The 25,400-nt window shown below is 47.9% G+C and overlaps 1 protein-coding gene across 1 annotated transcript; it reads left to right on the top strand.

Moving 5' to 3' along the window:
- The first annotated feature begins 420 nt into the window (after positions 1-420).
- Positions 421-18,793, top strand: LOC141164602 (translocator protein-like). The gene is made up of 4 exons (XM_073650025.1): positions 421-561; positions 16,545-16,740; positions 17,445-17,583; positions 18,340-18,793. The coding sequence occupies exons 2-4, from the start codon at positions 16,559-16,561 to the stop codon at positions 18,508-18,510; spliced, it is 492 nt and encodes a 163-aa protein (XP_073506126.1). The 5' UTR covers positions 421-561; positions 16,545-16,558; the 3' UTR covers positions 18,511-18,793.
- Positions 18,794-25,400: the final 6,607 nt, after the last annotated feature.

Here is a 25,400-nt window from a genome sequence, read left to right as displayed (position 1 = left end):
CTGCAGTTTTCCAAAGTTACTGCAAAAACCATTCATATTCGTAATCCTGGTAAAACCACAGCGAAAATGCAGCCGCACAGATGGCACATGACAAACTCAAACCCCTGCTTAAAGGGGTTATCCGGGATTAGAAAAACATGGCTGCTTTATTTCAGAGTTCCATTATTATGTCTGCTGATGCTTATTCTTTTGATTTTTTTTTTTTTTTTACGGAAACAGCGCCACCCTAGACCATAGGTTGTGACTGGTATTGCAACTCATTAAAGTGAATGGAGCGGAGTTGCAATACCATACATAACCTGTAGTCAGGGTGGCGCTGTTTCTTAAAAATTCTAATCAGCTCGGAGTATAATGGGTCCTAAAACGTAATGATTGTAGAATTTTAACATTAATGTGTATGATCCCTACAAGAAAAGGAGGGGGCATATATGGAATCACTGCTTCAGACTTTGGATTTCACGTGCACGCCCTTCCCCCTCCCATAGTGGAAGTTGCACAACAGTGAGTGGGTGGTGCCGGGGCTTAGATCAGAGGAAATAGCTCTGCTGCTTTTATAGTGAAGTAAGTGCAGGGGGGGGCATTTACTTTTTGCATTTTCTGTGTTGTCTCATTGAGGTCCGGACTCCATAAAGAAGTTTTGCAGTAGCTCATTAGATTGCACACAGCTCGGTGCAATCCTTTAGAAGTCGGTGGTAGAAGATCCCTACAGGGATCTCCGTGCAGACCGCCGGGAAACTTCTGCGGAGCCGGGGGGCCATTGCCTCCTTGCCCCACGTTACCTATTGAGCAGCTGATTGCCCAAATCAGAGGCCTTATTGGGGCGACAAAGGTGCATGATCTTATTTTACAGGGCTTCAAAGAGGAATGTTACAACTATATGGGGCCAGAAAAGGTGCATGTTTATACTGTAGGGGGGAGGTGGGCACAAGAGGGACATTATTACTGTATGGGGGGGGACAAAAAAGGACATTATTACTGTATTGGGGGACACAAAGAGGGACATTATTACTGTATGGGGGACACAGAGGGACATTATTACTGTATTGGGGAACACAGAGAGGGACATTATTACTGTATGGGGGGAAACAAAGAGGGACATTATTACTGTACTAGATGGTGGCCCGATTCTAATGCATCGGGTATTCTAGAATATGCATGCGACCGACCGGGCGCAATCAGCAAAACGGTGTTTAAACTTGACGGCAAGATCGGTGATTGGTCACGGGTGGCGGCCGCGAACAATCAGCGAACTGTGTTAGTGAGGACCGGAGAGCTTGTTTAAATTTGGCAATAAAATCGACCAATCAGCAGAGCGTTGTTTAAATCTGGCGGCAATCTCGCTGATTGGTCTCGGCCGGCCGGCGGCCGGGACCAATCAGCAGAGCGTTGTTTAAATCTGGCGGCAATCTCGCTGATTGGTCTCGGCCGGCCAGCGGCCGGGACCAATGAGCAGAGCGGTGTTTAAATTTGGCGCCAAAATCGCTGATTGCCAGCGGTCGCTGGCGGCCGCGACCAATCAGCACAGCGGTGTTTACATTTGGCGCCAATCTCGCTGATTGGTCGCCGGCGGCCGCGACCAATCAGCAGAGCGGCGTTTAAATTTGCCGCCCATCTCGCTCATTGGTCGCAGCCGGCCAGCAGAGCGTTGTTTAAATTTGGCGCCAAGCTAGCTGGTCGCGGCTGGCGTCCGCGACCAATTAGCACAGCAGTGTTTAAATGTGGCGTCAAAATTAGTGATTGGTCACGGCCGCTATTTAAATGTGGCGGCCAAATCGTTGATTGGTCGCGTGCAGAGAGCGCGACCAATCAGCGAATCGTATTGATGAGGAGCGGGGAGCGGAATCGTATTAGTGAGGACCGGGGAGCGGCTGCCTGTGCGGATACTTCCGCTGCGAGAAGCCGGTAGATGAGCGACTGCTCGCAGCAGAAGTATCCCGACCCGCAGCGCCACTCCCTGGTCCTCCCTTCACACCCTAGCCGCTGATGTCCCCACAGTATCCGCATGGTGTTACAAAGGTCCGGACATTTGTGTTAAAAATCGCTGATTGGTCGCTGGCGCTGCCCGCAACCAATCACCGATTTGGGCGCCAAATTTAAATATCGGCCGCGACCAATCACTGATCTTGGCTCCACATTTAAACACCGCTGTGCTGATTGGTCGCGGCCGATATTTAAATGTGGCGCCCAAATCGGTGATTGGTCGCGGAGGCTGCCCGCAACCAATCAGCACAGCGGTGTTTAACTTTTGCGCTAAGATCAGTGATTGGTCGGGTCCAAAGACCGCGACCAATCATCGAATCGTCTTGGTGAGCACCAGGGAGCGCCGCTGCCTGTGCGGGTACTTCCGCTGCGAGAACCCGGGACATGAGCGGGCGCTCGCAGCAGAAGTATCCTGACCCGCAGCGCCGCTCCCCGGTCCTCTCTGCCGCATGGAGGTCAGCGACGCCGGCGGTCCTTCCGCTGCTACCGGCCGGGAGATGAGCGCTTCGCGCCGCTGATCTCCCGGCTGCATCGCCACTCAGCTCCGTCCCGCAGATGAGCCGCTAACGGCCGCCATCTTTTTTCAGAAATCCCGCGGCGCTGATTGGCCGCTGCCGGACCAATGAGCGACGCGGGATTTCCTGGACAGACAGAAAGACAGACGGACAGACAGACAGACGGGATAAGACGATTATATATATATAGATGAGGGGACACAAAAAAGGGCATTATTACTGTATGGGGGGCACAAAGAGGGACATTATTACTGTATGGGGGGCCACAAAAAAGGGCATTATTACTGTATGGGCGGGACAAAGAGGGACATTACTGTATGGGCGGGCACAAAGAGGGACATTACTGCTGTATGGGCTGGCACAAAGAGGGACGTTATTACTGTACTAGATGGTGGCCCGATTCTAACGCATCGGGTATTCTAGAATATCTATGCGGCCGACCGGGCGCAATTAGCAGAGCTTTGTTTAAATCTGGCGCTAGTCTCGCCAATTGGTCGCGGCTGGTGGCCACGACCAATCAGCAGAGCGTTGTTGAAATTTGGCGCCAATCTCGCTGATTTGTTGCGGCTGGCGGCCGCGACCAATCAGCAGAGCGTTGTTTAAATCTGGCGCCAATCAGCAGAGCGGCGTTTAAATTTGCCGCCCATATCGCTGATTGGTCGCGGGCGTCGACCGCGACCAATCAGCGTCGTATTAGTGAGGACCGGGGAGCGGCTACTTCCGCTGCGAGAAGCCGGGAGATGAGCTGCTGCTCGCAGCAGAAGCATCCCGACCGGCGGCGTCGCTCCCCGGTCCTCTGTTCACACTTGCCCTCCGGAGATCGGCGGGCCAAGCCGCTGATCTCCCGACGTTAGCCGCATGGAGGTGAGCGGCGCCGCCTGTCGGGGTACTTGTGCTGCCAGCAGCGGGGAGATGAGCGGCTAGCGCCGGTCATCTCCCTGCTGTATCCCTGCTGACCTCCGTCCGGCAGATGAGCCGCTAACGGCCGCCATCTTTTTCTGAAATCCCGCGTCGCTGATTGGTCGTGGCCGGGCCAATCAGCGATGCGGGATTTCCTGGACAGACAGACAGACGGGATAAGACGATTATATATATATAGACTAGATGGTGGCCCGATTCTAAAGCATCGGGTATTCTAGCATATGTCTCCCGACCCTCCTTTATAATGCCCCATGCAGGAAGTCACATCCCCCATATATAATACCCCATGCAGGATGTCACATCCCCCGTATATAATGCCCCATGCAGGATGTCACATCCCCCCTATATAATGCCCCATGCAGGAAGTCACATCCCACTATAGTGCCCCATGCAGGATGTCACGTCCCCCCTATATAATACCCCATGCAGGATGTCACCTCTCCCCCATATAATGCCCCATGTAGGATGTCACCTCTCCCCCCATATAATGGCCCATGCAGGATATCACCTCTCCCCCATATAATGCCCCATGCAGGATGTCATCTCTCCCCCCATATAATGCCCCTTGTAGGATGTCACCTCTCCCCCCATATAATGCCCCATGCAGGATGTCACCTCTCCCCCCATATAATGCCCCATGCAGGCTGTCACATCCCCCCTATATAATAACCCATGAAGGATGTCACCTCTCCCCCCATATAATGCCCCATGCAGGCTGTCACATCCCCCCTATATAATAACCCATGCAGGATGTCACCTCTCCCCCCATATAATGCCCCATGTAGGATGTCACCTCTCCCCCCATATAATGCCCCATGTAGGATGTCACCTCTCCCCCCATATAATGGCCCATTAAGGATGTCACCTCTCCCCCATATAATGCCCCATGTAGGATGTCACCTCTCCCCCATATAATGCCCCATGCAGGATGTCACCTCTCCCCCCATATAATGCCCCATGCAGGATGTCACCTCTCCCCCATATCATGCCCCATGCAGGATGTCACCTCTCCCCCCATATAATGCCCCATGTAGGATGTCACCTCTCCCCCATATAATGCCCCATGTAGGATGTCACCTCTCCCCCCATATAATGCCCCATGCAGGATGTCACCTCTCCCCCATATAATGCCCCATGTAGGATGTCACCTCTCCCCCCATATAATACCCCATGCAGGATGTCACCTCTCCCCCTATATAATGCCCGATGTAGGATGTCACCTCTCCCCCCATATAATGCCCCATGCAGGATGTTACCTCTCCTCCATATAATACCCCATGCAGGATGTCACCTCTCCCCCCATATAATGCCCCATGTAGGATGTCACCTCTCCTCCATATAATGCCCCATGCGGGATGTCACCTCTCCCCCCATATAATGCCCCATGCGGGATGTCACCTCTCCCCCCATATAATGCCCCATGCGGGATGTCACCTCTCCCCCCATATAATGCCCCATGTGGGATGTCACCTCTCCCCCCATATAATGCCCCATGTAGGATGTCACCTCTCCCCCATATAATGCCCCATGTAGGATGTCACCTCTCCCCCCATATAATGCCCCATGCAGGATGTCACCTCTCCCCCCATATAATGCCCCATGCAGGATGTCACCTCTCCCCCCATATAATGCCCCATGCAGGATGTCACCTCTCCCCCCCCATATAATGCCCCTATGGCCCCATACAAAAAAAAAAAAAATCCAATACTCACCTCACTGCTTCGATGGACTCCAGCGTAGCCGGCATCTTCACGCTATGCGCTGTGATTGGTCAGGAGAGAGCGCGGTGTAAAGATGTCACCGCGCCCTCTGACCTGAAACGTCACAGAGCATCAGCGGAAGACACAGGAGCTGATGCGCAGGCACGGGGAGGGGTAAGTATGACGCCGGGTGCCGGGGTCCTGATCGAGCGGGGGGAGCGATGGGAGGAGAGGGGAGGGGAGGGGTAAGTATGATGCCGGGTGCCGGGGTCCTGATCGAGCGGGGGGAGGGACGGGAGGAGAGGAGATGGGAGGGGAGGGGAGAGGAGAGGAGGGGTAAGTATGACGCCGGGGTCCTGAACGAGCGGGGGGAGGGATGGGAGGAGAAGAGAGGGGAGGGGAAAGGAGAGGAGGGGAGGGGCGTCACACTTGTCCTTGGGAGATAAGCCGCTGATCTTCCGACGATAGCCGCATGTAGGTCAGCGGCGCCTGCGGTCGGGGGACTTATGCTGCGAGCAGCCGGCTGCATCTCCCGGCTGCATCGCCGCTGACCTCCGTGCCTCACATGAGCCACTAATGGCCGCCATGTTTTTCTGAAATGCCGCGTCGCTGATTGGCCGCGGCCGGACCAATCAGCGACCCGGGATTTCCAGGACAGACAGACAGACAGATAGACGGGATAAGACAATTATATAGATAGACTAGATGGTGGCCCGATTCTAATGCATCGGATAATCTAGAATATGCATGCGGCTGACCGGGCGTGACTAAGCAGTGAAGCAGTGTTTAAATGGGTTGTGCACTACTTTTAATTAACTTCACAATGTATCCCCCCGGGGCCCCTAATGAATTTTGTCATTACGTCATGTTGTCAATCCTGCTTGTGACAACATCGGTGACGACGCACAGCCAGCACGTAATTCTCCCGCCTGCAGCCGGATCTTGCTTCCGTTTACATCACGACTATTTGCGGTTGCAGCCGGGGGTCTGCTGTTCCGTGCACCACAGTGAATGACGGGCTCTGGGCGGGGTTATCCCCCATCGTGTCACATCCAGCATCCACAGCGCGGTCTGTCAATGTGGTTTGTATGGCTCCGTCATTCCTCTAATCCTGGTTTGTATGGCTGACTTATTTTGGATTGTACGCCTTCCTCATCTTAGCTTGTATGGCCCCCTTATCCTGGTTTTGTATGACCTACTCATTCCCCCATCTCCACAGCACAGTTGAAAAACTAAACCCTAATCCTCCCTTGTTTCCTTTCTCTGCTCCAGCGCTGTCTGTCCTGTTTTCAGCAGCTCCTCGCAGGATCGGAGGCGCAGCACGCGCTTTCAGATACTGCTGTGATTAGCTGCTGTCTGTAGATTCGCTGCTTTCCACGCCGGGACTAAGTGCAGGAGAGGCACAAATCTGCATTCACTTTAGTAGCACATGCTGCAGATGCCGCTATGAAGATTTAACAATAATACACTGAATACACAAAATAATACTTTATTAACTATTATTGGTTATAGAACTTAATACAACTGAACAAAATTATTAAACAGATGATCAAAATATATAAACTATTCCATGAATATGTAACAATATTTTACAATAAATCATCGGACAAAAGAAGTACGACCCTAGAATATATTTCTTAACAATATCAACCTAAAATATTTTTGTACACGACATTTTTGGTGAATACTTTTGGACTATCTGGAAGCAACTTTCCTTGTAAATGGGTATCCAAAACTTGCACCTTGACATTGGATCTCATTTTAACTCTTGAAAATGCAACATAGAGTTGTCCATGACCAAAAACGGGCTCCGGTAAATATATGCCAACACGGTGTAGAGTTTGACCTTGTGACTTGTTTATTGTCATGGCAAACGCTGGTTTTACTGGAAACTGTCGACGTCGAAGCCTAAATGGAAGACCGGTGTCTGAAGGACATAAATCAATGCATGGAATGAACACTTCGTCTCCTTTTGCAGATCCAGTGATCACTGTTGCTTGAATTATGTGGGAATGGAGTCCAGTAACAATAAGGCGAGTTCCATTACATAGACCATTTCTTGTATTTAGATTCCGCAGCAACATTACGATTGCTCCAACTTTAAGTTGTAGTCTGTGGGATGGCATTCCTGATGGCGTAACACTATTTAAAAATTCAACTGGATAATGCTCTCGTTCATCTTCATTGTCGACATCCACCGAATCATCACTTTTGTATAATTTATACTCTCCAGGCATTCTATCCATTACACGGGAATTTAGCAGAGCTACGTCATCATTCTTGGGACAGAGAATTGCATAGGAAGAGGCTCTCTCAACACTGCTTTGGTCGTTTACATCTATTTCAACGCGTTGTCCAAAAACATCACTTACGATGCAGTCAGTGCACAACATGTCTTCTGGTATTTCAATAATGTCTTCTCCAAGGTTATATTCATTGCTAAGTTCACCATTACCAAGTTTAAGAAGCCAGTTGCTGTACTCTGGGTCAGAAGATCGCATGCTGTTAATTAGTTGTAGTTTATTAAACTCTTTCCAAAGGTCTGACATTTTTAAGGTTGACTCGATAATATTTGTTCTTGTTCCATTTGGTACAACTGGAAGGCATTGCCTAAAATCTCCGCCAAGGACAAAAACTTTACCTCCAAAAGGAATTTCATTTTTTTCAGCAATATTTGTAGTCATAACTTCACGCAGAAGTCTGTCAATTAAGCTCAAAGCATATTTGGGTGCCATGGTGCACGCATCAAGTATCAAAAGATTTGCACTGTTCAACTGTTTTCCTGCAAATGTGTCTTGTTTGATTCTGGAAACGGAGATTTCATTGACCGGAACTGGTATCCCAAAGACTGAATGCATAGTGCGACCTCCTCTTAAAAGGTTTGCTGCAATACCTGTTGTAGCCGATGGCAATACAACTTTTCCTAACCCTCTAACGTGATGCATTAAAACTTCATAGAGGTATGTTTTACCGCTGCCTCCAGGACCGTCAATAAAGAAACATTTGGCGTTGGATCGGCTTGGTTTTCTACAGCGCTCACAATAGTGTCATATGCAATCCGTTGTTCTTGATTTAAGGAGTTTTTCTTCTCTGTTGCCAACAATAATTCATAAGCTTCATCATACTCTTGAATTTGTGCAACTTGACTTGCAGGCTGTGGCAAATTAAAGTCTGAAAACGTTTTTCCATGCAGTAGTAGGATATTTTGGACATCTTGCATGGCATAAGATTCGCAATTGTGACAATTTCCACTTTTGTTGTGAAGACGTAAGCAGTAATCTTCAATTATATCTTCTTTGAAATTTGTTCAAAGTTGAGCCGGATTTGTAGGCGGTCCAAAGACACAAATATAGGCAAACAATTCACGAAGTTTCTTAGGCATATGTAGGGTAACTGCATCTTCTACAGTAAGTGTCCACATAGTATCATCCAATAGAAATCCTAAAGCCAAAGCTGCAGCTTTAAATGTATCGTGCAATACTCCGTTAACTGTTTTCAAATCTTCGTAACTTCTAGCTCCTTTGACATGCAGTAGTAACAGCCGAAGGCAATATTTTTCTTGATCCTTGACACTAACAGTATACATGCGTCCAATTATTCTGCTAAGTCCTCGTTGTCTTGGCTTCCAAGTTTTATTCCAAACGTAATGCTCTGGAATCTCTCGATACAAATACTGCCTTGCGTTTTCGTCACGTTGGTTCAGCAAAAACCATTCCATTAATGTTGACGTTGTGCTTAAATTTTTGGAGACATCTTCGACTTGAGCATTTTCAAAGAAATAAAGCTGCTGTTGATTTGGTAAATAATTAGTATATGCGCATGTGGGAGACCTCGTTTCTGAAACTTTATGACGTGTACCATTGCTACGACTGTTCCAAAAAGGCCTTTTTTGATGTCTTCAAAAAGGCTGCTGAGTTTTAGTCGAAATACGCGTGCAACAAGGTCTGGCCTGTGTTCAACTTGCTGCCAGGGTTGTAGATTTTCTGTAATTTCCGGCCATTTAGGATTACAGGTCATTGTTAAAAAAATGTCAGGTCTTCCATACTTTGTTACTATTGCCATTGCATCTTGATAACGCTGTTGCATGTTGCGGGGGCTACCTTCAAAGGACGACAGAAGAATTACTGTTTTTCCAATTGGAATTCCTTTTTGAATGGATTGTTTTTGCAAATGTTCTTGAAGAACGCAGTAGTCTTCAACTTTAAAGTTGTTTTTGGTTCCTTCGTATGAAATTGAGCCGATTTGCTTCAATTTTAACGTATGCGTCTACTAAGTACTGTTGCGTCAGTTTCCCACCGTTTAAAATAGGATTGAAGTAATTTCGCACAGACAGAAGAAAACTGTAGTACTGTAGTTGTGTAATTCTTCTTGAAGTTCCTTGCTGGTGTAGGTTTTCATGCCACCCTTGATCACCGCTTGGAAAGAATAGCGGATACAGAAGAGCATCAAGGTTGCTGTGCAAAATGCTAATCCGTTGTGTTTTAGGAACGAAAGGGTTGTTTTTGTCTGGCTTAAGATGGACTAATATATCTCTTTGAAAAGGAGGCTCTCCATCATCGTTTTGAAAAACAACTGCGACCTCACTTACACGTGGTTTGTTGTAACATCGGGGATCTTGTTGACTTTCTTGTTTAATGGCCATGATAATAGAAGGCATTTCCGTCCCATTTTGTATAGCTCTCTGTTCCTCCTCAGATTCAACGTCTTTTAGCATGCGATATGCGGCAGCAAATGGGCTGATTGTTTGTTTGTAAATGTACGGCAATTAGGTTCATCAGTTCTGCATTACACTTTTCATTTTCTTTTCGGTTCATCCTTTGTTCTGTAGCCTCATTTGGATCAAAGATGTATAATTGTGCAAATGTTGGTGGTTGTCCTAGTTCTGGGTGAAGTGTTCCAGTGCGGTGGTAGATCTGGCCATGAATTTTAAAACAATATGGTCCGAATCCAGGGGGCGGTGCAATGTTGGCACCAAATGAAGCAAACGCATGAGAACTGTTGATACTTCTGATATTTTCCATAAAATTTCTACTGTGTTCATGCGTTCCTTTCATCAACTGCTCAAACAGATCTGAGTAGTGACATCTTGGTAGCATCACTTTTCCTTTTTGGCAGCATTGAGTAAACTGATTGTCAGATGGTTTTTCCTCGATAAAATTCATAGATTCGCATTTTGAACAAACTACATTCATCTTCCCACAGTAGTGCTGAATAATGATAGTTTCATTGTCTGTTACGTAACGTGCAAGTTGTTGAATGTTCTGCTGGGTTTGCCTTAGTTGGTAGAGCATTCGTTTTTGATAAATTTGTCGATCGTCTTGTTCTCGGTTTGTCCTGGATTCTGGAGATTCATTCAGACGACATTGTCTATGGGATTCCGCATCGTGTTCCTGTCTATCCGCAGTGTGTTGCGGTGTTTCCCGTTCCCGACGTTGTCTGTGAGATTCCGCATCCTGTGCTTGTCTGGCGACAGTGTCTTGTGGTGTCTCCTGTTTCCGACGTCTGAGATTCTGCATCCTTGGCTTGTCTGGCGACAGTGTGTTGTGGTGTCTCTTGTTCCCGGCGTTTTTGTTGAGATTCCGCATCCTGGGCTTGTCTGGCGGCAGTGTGTTGTGGTGTCTCTTGTTCCCAAAGTTGTCTGTGACATTCCGCATCCTGGGCTTGTCTGCTGGCAGTGTGTCGTTGTGTCTCCTGTTGCCGAATTTTTCTGTGAGCTTCCGCATCCTGTGCTTGTCTGGCGGCAGTGTGTGGTGTTGTCTCCTGCTTCCGAATTTTTCTGTGAGCTTCCGCATCCTGGGCTTGTCTGCTGGCAGTGTATTGTGGTGTCTCTTGTTCCCGGCGTTTTTGGTGAGATTCCGCATCCTGGGCTTGTCTGGCGGCAGTGTGTTGCGGTGTCTCCTGCTCCCGTCGTTTCTTGCGATATTCTGCATCCTTGGCTTGTCTGACGGCAGTGTGTTGCGGTGTCTCCTGTTCCCTGCGTTTTTGGTGAGATTCCGCATCCTGGGCTTGTCTGGCGGCAGTGTGTTGCGGTGTCTCCTGTTCCCGGCGTTTTTGGTGAGATTCGGCATGCTGGGCTTGTCTGGCGGCAGTGTGTTGCGGTGTCTCCTGTTCCCGGCGTTTTTTGTGAGCTTCTGCATCCTGGGCTTGTCTGGCGGCAGTGTGTTGTGGTGTCTGTTGCTCTCGACGTTGTCGTTTTCTTGCTGCTTCTGCTGCTTTTCGGTCTTCCTCTGTGGCGTATTTTCGCTTACGACCCATTATAAAACAGGAAATGTAAAGAAGTATCTCTTCAACGCGCTGTCACTGGCAGAACGTGTTCAGTAAACCTGACTGAAGTCCCTCGCACAGTGTGACTGAAGTCCCTCGCACAGTGTGACTGAAGTCCCTCGCACAGTGTGACTGAAGTCCCTCGCACAGTGTGACTGAAGTCCCTCGCACAGTGTGACTGAAGTCCCTCGCACAGTGTGACTGAAGTCCCTCGCACAGTGTGACTGAAGTCCCTCGCACAGTGTGACTGAAGTCCCTCGCACAGTGTGACTGAAGTCCCTCGCACAGTGTGACTGAGAAAACCTGCTCAGTACGTTATGAGCATTTTGTGAGTCACATGACCACATGGGCGGAGTTAGCCGTGCCATCTCCCGAAGGTGTCGTAGATATTTGAAATGTTGCGGTAATTGGCCGGAGAGCGTCTTTAAATTTGGCACGGAAATCTGTGATTGGTCGCGGGCGGCGCCCGCGACCAATCATAGAAGCGGGTTTTAAATCTTGCGCGCCGTGTTACTAAGCAGCGGACAGTGTGTTTGAATTCAGCGTTAAAATCTCTGATTGGTAGCGTCAGGAGGGCGCGACCAATCAGCGTATCGTATTGGTGAGGACCGGGGTGCGGCTGCCTGTGCGGCTATTTCCGCTCCGAGAAGCCGGGACATGAGCGACTGCTCGCAGCAGAAGTATCCCGACCCGCAGCGCCGCTCCCCGGTCCTCCCTTCAGCATGTATGTCAGCGCCACTGCCTGTGCGGATACTTCCGCTCCGAGAAGCCGGGACATGAGCGGGTGCTGGCAGCAGAAGTATCAGGACCCGCAGCGCCGCTCCCCGGTCCTCCCTTCACACCGTAGCCGCTGATGTCCCCACAGTATCTGCATGGTGTTACAAACGTCGTGACATTTTTGTTCAAAATCGCTGATTGGTCGCCGACGCTGGCCGCGACTAATCACCGATTTTGGCGCCACATTTAAATAGCGTCCGCGACCAATCCGCACAGCGGTGTTTAAATGTGGAGCCAAGATTGGTGATTGGTCGCGGCCGATATTTGAATGTGGCGCCCAAATCAGTGATTGGTCGCGGGCAGCGTCCGCAACCAATCATCACAGTAGTGTTTAACTTTTGCGGCAAGATCCGTGATTGGTTGCGGGCCAAGACCACGACCAATCACCGATTTGTGCGGCAAATTTAAATAGAGTCCGTGACCAAATGTATGTCAGCGCCGCTCCCCGGTCCTCCCTTCACACCCTAGCCGCATGGATGTCAGCGGCGCTGCCTGTGCGGATACTTCCGCTGCGAGAACCCGGGACATGAGCGGGTTCTCGCAGCAGAAGTATCCCGACCCCAGCGGTCCTTCCGCTGCTACCGGCCGGGAGATGAGCGCCTCGCGGCGCTCATCTCCCGGCTACATCGCCGCAGAGCTCCGTCCCACAGATGAGCCGCTAACGGCCGCCATCTTTTTTCAGAAATCCCACGGCGCTGATTGGCCGCTGCCGGACCAATGAGCGACGCTGGATTTCCTAGACAGACAGACAGACAGACAGACGGGATAAGACCATTATATATATAGATGTGGGACATTTTTGTTGTTTTTTATTTATGTAGCACCATTGATTCCATGGTGCTGTACATAGGAAGGGGTTACATACCAAATACAGATATCACTTACAGTAAACAAACTAACAATGATAGACTGGTACCGAGGGAAGAGGACCCTGCCCTTGCGGGCTTACATCCTACGGGAATGGGGAAGGAGACAGTAGGTTGAGGGGTTGTAGTAGCTCCGGTGTTGAGGAGGCAGCGTGGTCAATGTAGGCTGTAGCTTTCTTCAAGAGATGGGTTTTCAGGTTCCGTCTGAAGGATTTGGATGTGGTGGATAATCGGACGTGTTGAGGCACAGAATTCCATAAAATGGGGGATATTCGGGAGACATCTTGGAGGCGATTGGGTAAGGAAAGAATAAGTGTGGAAGAGAGAAGGAGGTCTTGGGAGGACCGGAGATTACATGAGGGAATACATCGGGAGATTAGTTCAGAGATGTACGGTGGAGAGAGGTTATGGATGGCTTTGTAGGTCAGTGTTAGTAGTTTGAACTGGATGCGCTGGGTAATTGGGAGCCAGTGAAGAGATTTGCAAAGGGGGGTAGCAGAGGAGTAGCAAGGTGAGAGGTGAACGAGTCATACAGCAGAGTAAAGGATTTACTGGAGAAGTGCGAGTGTTAGCAGGTAGGCCACAGAGGACGATGTTGCAGTAGTCGAGGCAGGAGATGATGAGGGCATGCACAAGCAGATTAGTAGATTGAGGAAAGGATGTATTCTGGAAATATTTTTGAGCTGGAGGTGACAGGAGGTGGCGAGAGCTTGGATGTGCGGTTTGAAGGACAGGGCGGAGTCAAGGGTTACTCCGAGGCAGCGGATTGTCGGTACAGCGGAAAGAGTGATGTCATTTATTGTGATAGAAAGATCAGGTGGGGAAGATACGCAAGATGGGGGAAAGATGATGAGTTCAGTTTTGTCCACATTGAGCTTGAGGTAGCGGGAGGAGAAGAAGGAGGATATGGCTGATAGACATGCTGGGATTCTGGACAGCAGAGAGGTGACGCCTGGGCCAGAGAGGTAGATCTGGGTGTCATCAGCGTACAGATGGAACTGGAAGCCATGGGACTTTATGAGCTGTCCCAGACCAAGAGTATAGATGGAGAAGATTAGGGGTCCTAGGACAGAGCCTTGAGGGACTCCAACGGAGAGGGGCGGGATGAGGAGGTAGCGTGGGAGTGGGAGACGCTAAATGTGCGGTTAGAGAGGACATAAAGAGACATTATTACTGTATGGGGGGCACAAAGAGGGACATTATTACTGTATGGGGGGACACAAAGATGGACATTATTACTGTATGGCGGGATACAAACTGGGACATTATTAATGTACTAGATGGTGGCCCGATTCTATCGGATCGGGTATTTTAGAATATGTATGCGGCCGACCGGGCGCACTCAGCAGAGCGGTGTTTAAATGTGGCGCCAATAATGCTGATTATTCGTGACCAGTAACCGCGACCAATCAGCGAAGCGGTGTTTAAATTTGGCGCCAATATCGCTGATTAGTCGCAACCACCGGCCGTGACCAATCAGCACAGCGTTGTTTAAATTTGGCACCAATCTCACTGATTGGTCGCGGACGCCAGACGCGACCAATCAGCAGAGCGGTGTTTAAATGTGGCGCCAATAATGCTGATTATTCGTGACCGGTAACCGTGACCAATCAGCGAAGCGGTGTTTAAATTTGGCGCCCATATCGCTGAGTGGTCGCGACCAATCAGCACAGCGGTGTTTAAATTTGGCGGCAAGATCACTGATTGGTCGGGTGCGGAGACCGCGACCAATCAGCGAATCGTATTGGTGAGGACCGGGGAGCGTCGCTGCCTGTGCGGCTACTTCCGCTGCGAGAAGCCGGGAGATGAGCGACTGCTCGCAGCAGAAGTATCCCGACCCACAGCGCCGCTCCCTCCTTCACACCTTAGCCGCATGGATGTGAGCGCCGCTGCCTGTGCGGCTAATTCAGCTGCGAGAACCCGGGACATGAGTGGGCGCTTGCAGCAGAAGTATCCCGACCCGCAGCGCCGCTCCCCGGTCCTCCCTTGACACCCTAGCCGCATGGAGGTAAGCTTCACCGGCGGTCGGGAGATGAGCGCCTCGCGCCGGTCATCTCCCAGCTGCATCGCCGCTGAGCTCCGTCCCGCAGATGAGCCGCTAACGGCCGCCATCTTTTTTCAGAAATCCCGCGGAGCTGATTGGCCGCTGCCGGACCAATGAGCGACGCAGGATTTCCTGGACAGACAGACAGACAGACCGACGGGATAAGACGATTATATATATATATACTAGATGGTGGCCCGATTCTAACGCATCGGGTATTCTAGAATAGGTATGCGGCCAACCGGGCCGATATTTAAATTTGGCGCCAAAATCGCTGATTGGTCGAGGCCGGCGGTCGCGACTAATCAGCAGAGCGGTGTTTAAATTTGTCGCCAATAATGCTGGTTATTCGTGACCGGTAACCGCGACCAATGAGCAGAGCGGTGTTTAAATATGGCGCCCATCTCGCTGATTGGTCGCGGCCGGCCACCGTGACCAATCAGCGTCGTATTAGTGTGGGCCCGGGAGCGCCGCTGCTTGTGCTGCTCCGTATTAGCAAGGACCGGGGATCGGCGCTGCCTGTGCGGCTCCTTCTGCTGCGAGAAGCCGGGAGATGAGCGGCTGCTTGCAGCAGAAGCATCCCGACCGGCGGCGCCGCTCCCCGGTCCTCCGTTCACACTTGCTGTCGGGAGATCAGCGGGCCAAGCCGCTGATCTTCCGACGTTAGCCGCATGGAGGTCAGCGGCGCCGGTCGGGGTAGTTGTGCTGCTAGCGCCGCTCATCTCCCCGCTGCATCGCCGCTGACCTCCGTCCGGCAGATGAGCCGCTAACTGCCGCCATCTTTTTTCAGAAATCCCGCGGCGCTGATTGGCCGCTGCCGGACCAATGAGCGACTCAGGGTTTCCAGGACAGACAGACAGAAAGACAGACAGACAGACGGGATAAGACGATTATATATATATATATAGATGGGGGCACAAAGAGGGACATTATTACTGTATGGGGAACATAAAGAGGGACACAACCATTGACCAGCTCTACACAGATGCTGCAAGAGATTATTGCGCTGATCATACAAAGCCACAGACAGACTAGAAATCAATTAAAAAGGATCTGTCCCTTTTTCTGAACTACTCTATACGTTCCTCTGTTATTCCTCCTGGCATTCTAGTACTATTGTGAATCTAGTAATTCTAGTACACTGAGACGATAATACCCCATTATTAGGCCGCTATAGGATGTAAGTGTACAAGCCATATATAACAAGGTAAAATGACTGTTTATAAATTGCTGCTTGCTGATGGTTTCCATCATTTATCTTTCTGCCTATTAATCCGATCTCACATCCAGTAAAGTTAATTAATTTTATTTTATTTTTTTCTCACTGCACCAACTGGTTGAAACAGTAAAGATCCCATAATGAAGTCAATTAAGGAATTGCTATTTATGCCATTTCCTGTGCAAGATCGAGGTCACAACTTTCTCACAAGTTTGTTAATTTCTATATATTCTATTTATGCTTTGATGTTTTATTCAGGATTCTTACCAACCATGACGCCCTCCTGGCTTCCCGCTCTTGGGTTTACCATTTTTCCATCAGTAGGGAGCGCCATTCTACGGGTTGGATCCGAACAACAAATCAAAACCTGGTTCTCAACACTGCAGAAACCAAGCTGGTGCCCCCCAAACTGGGTGTTTCTACCAGTATGGACCACTTTGAATACATCCATGGGGTGAGTGTGCTGAGGAACCGGTTTGGGATCTAGAGGTATATGAGGAAAGGCTTAAAAGGACATCCAGGGAAAACTGCTACACTGCACAGAGAAGTGTTATCTGTACTGAGGGGGAGGAGGTGAGCTGTGACATCACCTATTGTGAGTGGTGGATCCTGTGTTATCTACTGTATATAGAGGAGTTATAAGTCATTGTACAGGGAGGAGGTGAGCTGTGATATCTCCTATTGTGAATGGTGGATCCTGTGTTATCTACTGTATATAGAGGAGTTATCAGTCATTGTACAGGGAGGAGGTGAGCTGTGATATCACCTATTGTGAATGGTGGATCCTGTGTTATCTACTGTATATAGAGGTGTTATCAGTCATTGTACAGGGAGGAGGTGAGCTGTGATATCACCTATTGTGAATGGTGGATCCTGTGTTATCTACTGTATATAGAGGTGTTGCCTCTCATTGTTCTTTTGAATAAGATGATAATGAGACTGCTGAAAAGTCTTTTGTACAGAACAGGCAGGGTGAGTCTAGTATGAGGCCTAGTGACTAGTGAGAAAATAGTTTCTCTTTTTTTTTCTGTATGTATAGTCAAAAGAATTTTTTTTTATAGCGAATTATGCTCAGAATGTTCCTTTAAGAATGAAGACTTTTCATAACTTTTTTATTCTGAACATTCTTATGATTTTGATTGTTTTATCTTTTTTCAGATACGGATCTTATTTGATTTGGAAAGAGTTGGGAGGATTTACTAAAGACGCTGTGGTGCCTCTTGGGGTGTACGCCACTCATCTGGCTCTGAACTGGACATGGAGTCAAGTTTTTTTTGGTGCCCACAAAATCAAATTGGTAATTTAAAATTCAGCTCTGACATTTAGAGTGCAGTTCCTTTTAGATGGCATCCGATCACTGGGATAGACACTTTAGGAGTATGAGTTACATGCAGAGCATTGCAGCTATAACAGAAAGGAGTCAGGACACACAGAACATCGCAGCTATGATAGAAAGGAGTGCGGACACGCAGAGCATCGCAGCTATGATAGAAAGGAGTCAGGACACACAGAACATAGCAGCTATGATACAAAGGAGTGCGGACACGCAGAGCATCGCAGCTATGATAGAAAGGAGTGTGGACACGCAGAGCATCGCAGCTATGATAGAAAGGAGACAGGACACACAGAACATCGCAGCTATGATAGAATGGAGTGAGGACACAGAGTATCGCAGCTACGATAGAAAGGAGTCAGGACACACTGAGCATTGCAGCTATAATAGAAAGGAGTCAGGACACGCAGAGCATCTCAGCTATGATAGAAAGGAGTCAGGACACGCAGAGCATCTCAGCTATGATAGAAAGGAGTCAGGACACGCAGAGCATCGCAGCTATGATAGAAAGAAAGGAGTCAGGACACGCAGAGCATTGCAGCATGCGTTGTATCTGCAGACTGCTCATAGTGCATTGTGCAGCTTTGGGTGGAGTGTATACTATGGCCGACTTATGGGGACAAACCTCAAACACTTTCATATTGCTGGTTGTAATGTCAGGTCACTTTCAGTAGTTTGTGCACGGTGTGGTGCTTACATATTGTATAATTTTTATTACAGGCATTTTTCCAAAGTGTTCTGATGACCGGATCCGCAGCTGCTACGATCGTCGCCTGGTGCCCCATTAATAGGACGGCCGCCTCCCTGATGGCCCCCACTGTTGCTTGGTTGTTACTGTCAACTGCCTTGAGCTACCGGTTTTGGAGGGATAACCTAGACAAGGAAAAATAGATGTTTAGAGTTCCACCATAAGTTTTCCAGCGAGGGAATCTTACACCGTTTTGCGCTGGATTAAAGAGGTTGTCCAGGGGTCTCCAATTGAAGTGAACATCAGCTGAGCTGTAATACTCCAGCACTGCTGCTACAGTGTGATCTTCCAGCTCTGGACATTGTGTAGCAGCAAACAGCTGATTATTCGGGATCGGAACTGAACAACAGCTTAAATTAATTACATAAATTTAATTTTGCACTAATTTAATTGTATTAATAAATAAACGTGTAAAATTGAAGTTAATTGCTCTTAAATTATATAGAAAATCTTTTCTTTTCAAAGCTCAACTATTTGCGTTGCAGACCTCAAATTCTGTCTTGCCTGCCATATTACAGGTACAGCGGAGCTGCGGCCCGGTCACGGCCCCCCCATCTCTACAAGCTGGCCACACAAATTACATATTTATCTGCAGACTCGGCTATCTTTAGTAGTATGTGATATTCTGATCTTTGTTGCTGGACCTTGGATTTGCCTTTTGACTACCTGTTTGTATTACCCCTTTTGCCTTGACGCTCTCTGACCTTGGAATTCTGACCCCAGACCGTGACCTGACTACGCCATGATGTACCCTCCTAAGTCTTGACCTCGAACTCCTTGAGTTCCCCGGCTCTTGACCTCGGACTCCTTGACTTCGCCGATTTACAGCTTGTCTGTGAGAAGTGACTCAGCGCCATAAAAGCTTTTGATACGGTTCCACACAAAAGGTTGATACATAACATGAGAACAATGGGGATAGGGGAAAATATATGTATGTGGGTTAAGAATTGGCTCAGTGATAGGAAACAAAGGGTGGTTATTAATGGAAAACACTCAGACTGGGTCTCAGGTAACAGTGGGGTACCACAGGGGTCAGTATTGGGCCCCCTTCTTTTTAACATATTTATTAATGACCTTGTAGGGGGCATACAGACTAGTATTTCAATATTTTCAGATGACACTAAACTCTGCAGGGTAATCAATACAGAGGAGGACAATTTTATATTACAGGAGGATCTATGTAAACTAGAAGCTTGGGCTGATAAATGGCAAATGAGCTTTAATGGGGATAAATGTAAGGTAATGCATTTGGGCCGAGGAAATAAAATGTATAATTATATGCTTAATTGTAAAACACTGGGCAAAACTGTAACTGAAAAAGACCTGGGTGTATTGGTGGACGACAAGCTCACGTTTGGTGGCCAGTGTCAGGCAGCTGCTGCAAAGGCAAATAAAATAATGGGATGCATTAAAAGAGGCATAGATGCTGATGAGGAGAAGATAATTTTACCTCTATACAAGTCATTAGTGCGACCACACTTAGAATACTGTGTACAGTTCTGGTCTCCGGTGTATAAGAAAGACATAGCTGAACTAGAGCGGGTGCAGAGAAGAGCGACCAAGGTTATTAGAGGACTGGGGGGTCTGCAATACCAAGACAGGTTATTACACTTGGGGTTATTTACTGTGGAAAATAGAAGGCTTAGGGGTGATCTTATTACTATGTACAAGTATATGAGGGGACAGTACAAAGACCTTTCTACTGATCTTTTTACTCTGAGGCCTGAGACGGGGACAAGGGGGCATCTTCTACGTCTGGAGGAAAGAAGGTTTAATCATAATCACAGACGCGGATTCTTTACTGTAAGAGCAGTGAGACTATGGAACTCTCTGCCGAATGATGTTGTAATGAGGGATTCACTGTTAAAATTTAAGAAGGGCCTGGATGCCTTTCTTGAATAGTATAATATTACAGGTTATAAATACTAGATTCCTTGATAGGGCGTCGATCCAGGGAACTAGTCTGATTGTCGTATGGAGTCGGGAAGGAATTTTTTTCCCCAATGTGGAGCTTAGTGTTTGCCACATGGGTTTTTTTTGCCTTCCTCTGGATCAACATGTTAGGCTATGGGTTGAACTAGATGGACTTAGTCTTCCTTCAACCTTAAAAACTATGTATGTAAAAAAACTATATTTTTTGTTGCCACCACTCGTCGTTTAGTTAGGCCAGCGAGATATCTACCCTGGGTAACAAACTAGTACACCCGCACACCCAGCTCCAAACAGGTACACTTCTAACACTCTGGCATACACAAGGTAACACAACCAAGCTATACTTTCCCTCTTCAAGGTTGTGGGTACGTTGAGAGCAGCAAGGAACAAACGTATACAATTTTAGAATTAATATATAAAACATATAATGCTTACAAAATACAAAAAGGTGAAACAACAAAGAGATATACACACAAGGCAAAACAGTACAAAAATAAAAGGGAGAAATCAAAAAGCTCTTACTGATTTGATCCGTGATACATTTTCTGCGGCAAGGACAACGTCGAAATTAGATCTATAATTCTCGTTGATTCTTCTGGGTCTGACACTGTGTGTCTGTGGATCAGATCTTTTACAGGGTCCAATCCAGACTCCTCATCCTGGTCAGGAGAGAGGAGGATGGCAAATTATATGCAAGGAAAGAAGGTTTCAGGACCCAAATCTAAGTTATACCATATTTCCCTATAGGATCCTCCATATTTCCAAGCGTATTTTTACCATCCTAGACACAAAAAACATGACTATGATATATCAATTCAATTTCTGCGGTGTCTCAAGGCTGAAGATCCTGGTGCTATATATACAGTATATCCCTATCATAAAGATATCTGTGGATCGTTTTGACTTCGGACTTTAATGGAGATGACAGAGAATTATTGCATTTCATTATTCCACTGTGCTGTCCCTGGTGTGGTTTGGAGACAACCAGTCTGCTTTAAAGGCTTTCCTGTGCCTTGGCTTTCACCTGGCCCTCTGCGGACGCCGCTCGCTGCACTTCTTGGTGTATGTACAAGAGAAGACCCAGGAATGAGAATGCACACAGCGATTATGTGCGTGCGTGGCCGACACATCCAGGAACAGTGCGCATGTGCACACACAGGGCAGCGTTCACTCTAGGAGTGAGCGCTGTATATCTTAAACTAGAGCAGTCCCCCAGATGCAAATTGAGGGGGTGTAACAGTGCATCCAGCTCATGGCCACCAAAGCCCCTCATTTACCTATGGATTAAAAGTTATTTTCCTATTTACTGGACCAGTATCAGGTATAGTGCCAGTATAATTTTTATAGGGGTGGTCTCCTATATCATTGTATGGTTAGTCTAAAAGGTATTTTGGGGGTTACAGACTCACTTTAAGCTTGTTCAAAAGTTTAATGCAGCGTTGTCACGACACAGCTGTCGAAAGATCTCAGACCAGGGGCACCTACTTTGTCCCTAACGCTAGGGGGCGCCCTAGCTCACCCTATTCCCCAGGATACCTCTGAAGGTGAGGATGCCGGGGCCTCTGCCCTCGCCCTAACTCCTGAATAAGCCCTCCGTCTGTTCATCTTCCCCACAGGGGAAGAGGGGCACTACTGTGCACAATAGTACACTAACCTGACGAACAGAGCAAAACAGACAAGGGTAAACAAAAAAACTCCAGGTACACAAAATATTCACATATAACAAAGGAAAGCACCAGGGTGTGAAGGTAAAGGAATAAACCAAAGTAGAAAAGGTTAAGGGATAATCACGCATGCAAACCAAACAACAGTCACTGATTACTGCTCCAACTCTCCTCATAAGAACTCCTCTCCCTCCGTTAGCCATGCAGCAAGAGCTAGCTCTGACTAGGATTAGTATCAGAGCCCAAATTATAAAGGGAAAAGGAGTGGCTTACCGAGCTCAGCTGTGAACACAGGGAATTCCAACATGGCCGTTTAACCCCTGTTCTGCCAGAAGAAAATAAACATTTAAATGACGGAGAAGTGCTTCTTCTCGGAGCTGGACTAGGAGCCATCCAACACAGTGGCCTTCTGGCTCCACACTGTCGCTGTAACCCCGTGACAAGCATCTTCCTAATATTGCTATCCAATTCCTTTGTAATAACGTTTTATGTATCATGTATGTCAGTACTAGGCCGTATTAAAGGGAATCTGTCATCAGGTTTTTGCCACCTTATCTGAGATCAGCATAATGTAGAGACGGAGACCCTGATTGCAGAGATGTGTCATTTACGTGGCTGCTTGCTGTAGTTTTGATAAAATCAGTGTTTTATCAGCAGGAAATTATCAGTAGAGGACTAGTAAACCTGCTGGTGGTAGTCCGGTCACGCCCCCACCACTGATTGGCCGCTTTGTGTGTACATGGGTAGAACACTGCCTATCAGGGATGTGGGCGGAGTTACACAGAGCTCAGCATTCAGAGAACTGCTAGATCTGTAGCAGAGAAAACTGTGATTTTATCAAAATAACAGCAAGCAGCCCAGTAAGTGACACATCATTGGAATCAGGATCTCTGCCCCTATATTATGATGCAGATGGATGGGGAAGCAAAAATATGCATTTAATTCCATACTTCACTATATAGTCATGGTAACTTGTTCACACCATTGTGTGAATTAGCACTTAGGCGTATAATAGTTACACTATGTGCAGAATTATTAGGCAAGTTGTATTTTAGAGGATTATTTTTATTTTTGATCAACAACTATGTTTTCAATAAACCCAAAAGACTCAAATATCCAAGCTTAATATTTTTGGAAGTTGGAGTGTTTTTTTTTTAGATTTGGCTATCTTAGGAGGATATCTGTTTGTGCAGGTGACTATTACTGTGCAGGATTATTAGGCAACTTAATAAAAACCAAATATAATCCCATCTCACTTGTTTATTTTCACCAGGTAAACCAATATCAGTGCACAAAATTTAGAAATAAACATTTCTGACGTGCAAAAACAAAAACCAAAAAAATTAGTGATGAATATAGCCACCTTTCTTTATGATGACACTCAACAGCCTCCATCCATAGATTTTGTCAGTTGCTTGATCTGTTTTCGATCAACATTGCGTGCAGCAGTCACCACAGCCTCCCAGACACTGTTCCGAGAGGTGTACTGTTTTCCCTCCCTGTAGATCTCACATTTTATGATGGACCACAGGTTCTCTATGGGGTTCAGATCAGGTGAACAAGGGGGCCATGTCATTATTTTTTCTTCTGTTAGACCTTTACTGGCCAGCCACGCTGTGGAGTAGTTGGATGCATGTGATAGAGCATAGTCCTGCATGAAAATCATGTTTTTCTTGAACGATACCGACTTCTTCCTGTACCACTGCTTGAAGAAGTTGTCTTCCAGAAACTGGCAGTAGGTCTGGGAATTGAGCTTCACTCCATCCTCAACCCGAAAAGGTCCCACAAGTTCATCTTTGATGATACCAGCGGATACCAGTACCCCACCTCCACCTTGCTGGCGTCTGAGTCGGAGTGGAGCTCTCTGCCCTTTACTGATCCAGCCTCTGGCCCATCCATCTGGCCCATAAAGAATCACTTTCATTTCATCAGTCCATAAAACCTTTGAAAAATCAGTCTTAAGATATTTCTTGACCCATTCTTGACGTTTTATCTTATGTTTCTTGTTCAGAGGTGGTCGTTTTTCAGCCTTCCTTACCTTGGCCATGTTTCTGAGTATCGCACACCTTGTGCTTTTTGATACTCCAGTAACGTTGCAGCTCTGAAATATGGCAAAACTGGTGGAGAATGGCATCTTGGCAGCTTCACGCTTCATTTTCCTTAATTCATGGACAGTTGTTTTGCGCCTTTTTCGGCCAACACGCTTCTTGCGACCCTGTTGGCTATTTGCCATGAAACGCTTGATTGTTCGGTGATCACACTTCAAAAGTTTGGAAATTTCAAGACTGCTGCATCCCTCTGCAAGACATCTCACAATTTTGGACTTTTCAGAACCCGTCAAACCTCTCTTCTGACACATTTTGCCAAAGGAAAGGAAGTTGCCTAATAATTAAGCAAACCTTATATAGGGTGTTGATGTCATTAGTCAGCACCCCTCCTCATTACAGAGATGCACATCACCAGATTTACTTAATTGGTAGTTGGCTCTCAAGACTATGCAGCTTGGAGTAGGACGACATGTAGAAAAAGTATCATGTGATCAAAATACTCATTTGCCTAATAATTCTGCACACAGTGTATCTATATATATAATCGTCTTATCCCGTCTGTCTGTCTGTCCTGGAAACCCCGCGTCGCTCATTGGTACGGCAGCGGCCAATCAGCGCCGCGGGATTTCTGAAAAAAGATGGCGGCCGTTAGCGGCTCATCTGCCGGACGGAGGTCAGCGGCGATGCAGCGGGGAGATGAGCGGCGCTAGCAGCACAACTACCCCGACTGGCGCCGCTGACCTCCATGCGGCTAACGTCGGAAGATCAGCGGCTTGGCCCGCTGATCTCCCGAGAGCAAGTGTGAACGGAGGACCGGGGAGCGGCGCCGCCGGTCGGGATGCTTCTGCTGCGATCAGCCGCTCATATCCCAGCTTCTCGCAGCAGAAGGAGCCACACAGGCAGCGCCGCTCCCCGGTCCTCGCTAATACGGAGCCGCACAAGCAGCGCCGCTCCCGGGCCCACACTAATACGACGCTGATTGGTCGTGGTGGCCGGCCGCGACCAATCAGCGAGATGGGCGGAAAATTTAAACGCCGCTCTGCTGATTAATCGCGGCCGGCCACCGCGACCAATGAGCAAGATGGGCGGCAAATTTAAACGCCGCTGTGCTGATTGGTCGAGGCCGCCGGCGACCGCTACCAATCAGCGAGATTGGCGCCAAAATTAAACAACGCTCTGCTGATTGGTTGCGGTGGCCGGCCGCGACCAATCAGCGATTTTGGTGCCTCTTTGAAACACCGCTCTGCTGATTGGTCACGGTCGCCGGCCGCGACCAATGAGCAGTATTGGCGCCAAATTTAAACCCCGCTCTGCTGATTAGTCGCAGTTACCGGTCACGAATAAACAGCATTATTGGCGACAAATTTAAACCCCGCTCTGCTGATTAGT

Source organism: Phyllobates terribilis, unplaced genomic scaffold (genome assembly GCF_046119375.1).
Source record: "Phyllobates terribilis strain yellow unplaced genomic scaffold, ASM4611937v1 Scaffold_10__3_contigs__length_209671492, whole genome shotgun sequence".
Taxonomy (NCBI): Eukaryota; Metazoa; Chordata; class Amphibia; order Anura; family Dendrobatidae; genus Phyllobates; species Phyllobates terribilis.
Note: the sequence above shows the minus strand (reverse complement) of the source record. Positions and strands in the feature narration are given on the sequence as shown.

Excerpts from the sequence above, each read along its gene's own strand:
- LOC141164602 (XM_073650025.1), top strand. The coding sequence starts at position 16,559 with ATGACGCCCTCCTGGCTTCCCGCTCTTGGGTTTACCATTTTTCCATCA. Across the intron at positions 16,741-17,444 it reads ACTTTGAATACATCCATGGG|ATACGGATCTTATTTGATTT; the intron begins GTGAGTGTGCTG and ends ATCTTTTTTCAG. Across the intron at positions 17,584-18,339 it reads GTGCCCACAAAATCAAATTG|GCATTTTTCCAAAGTGTTCT; the intron begins GTAATTTAAAAT and ends TTTTTATTACAG.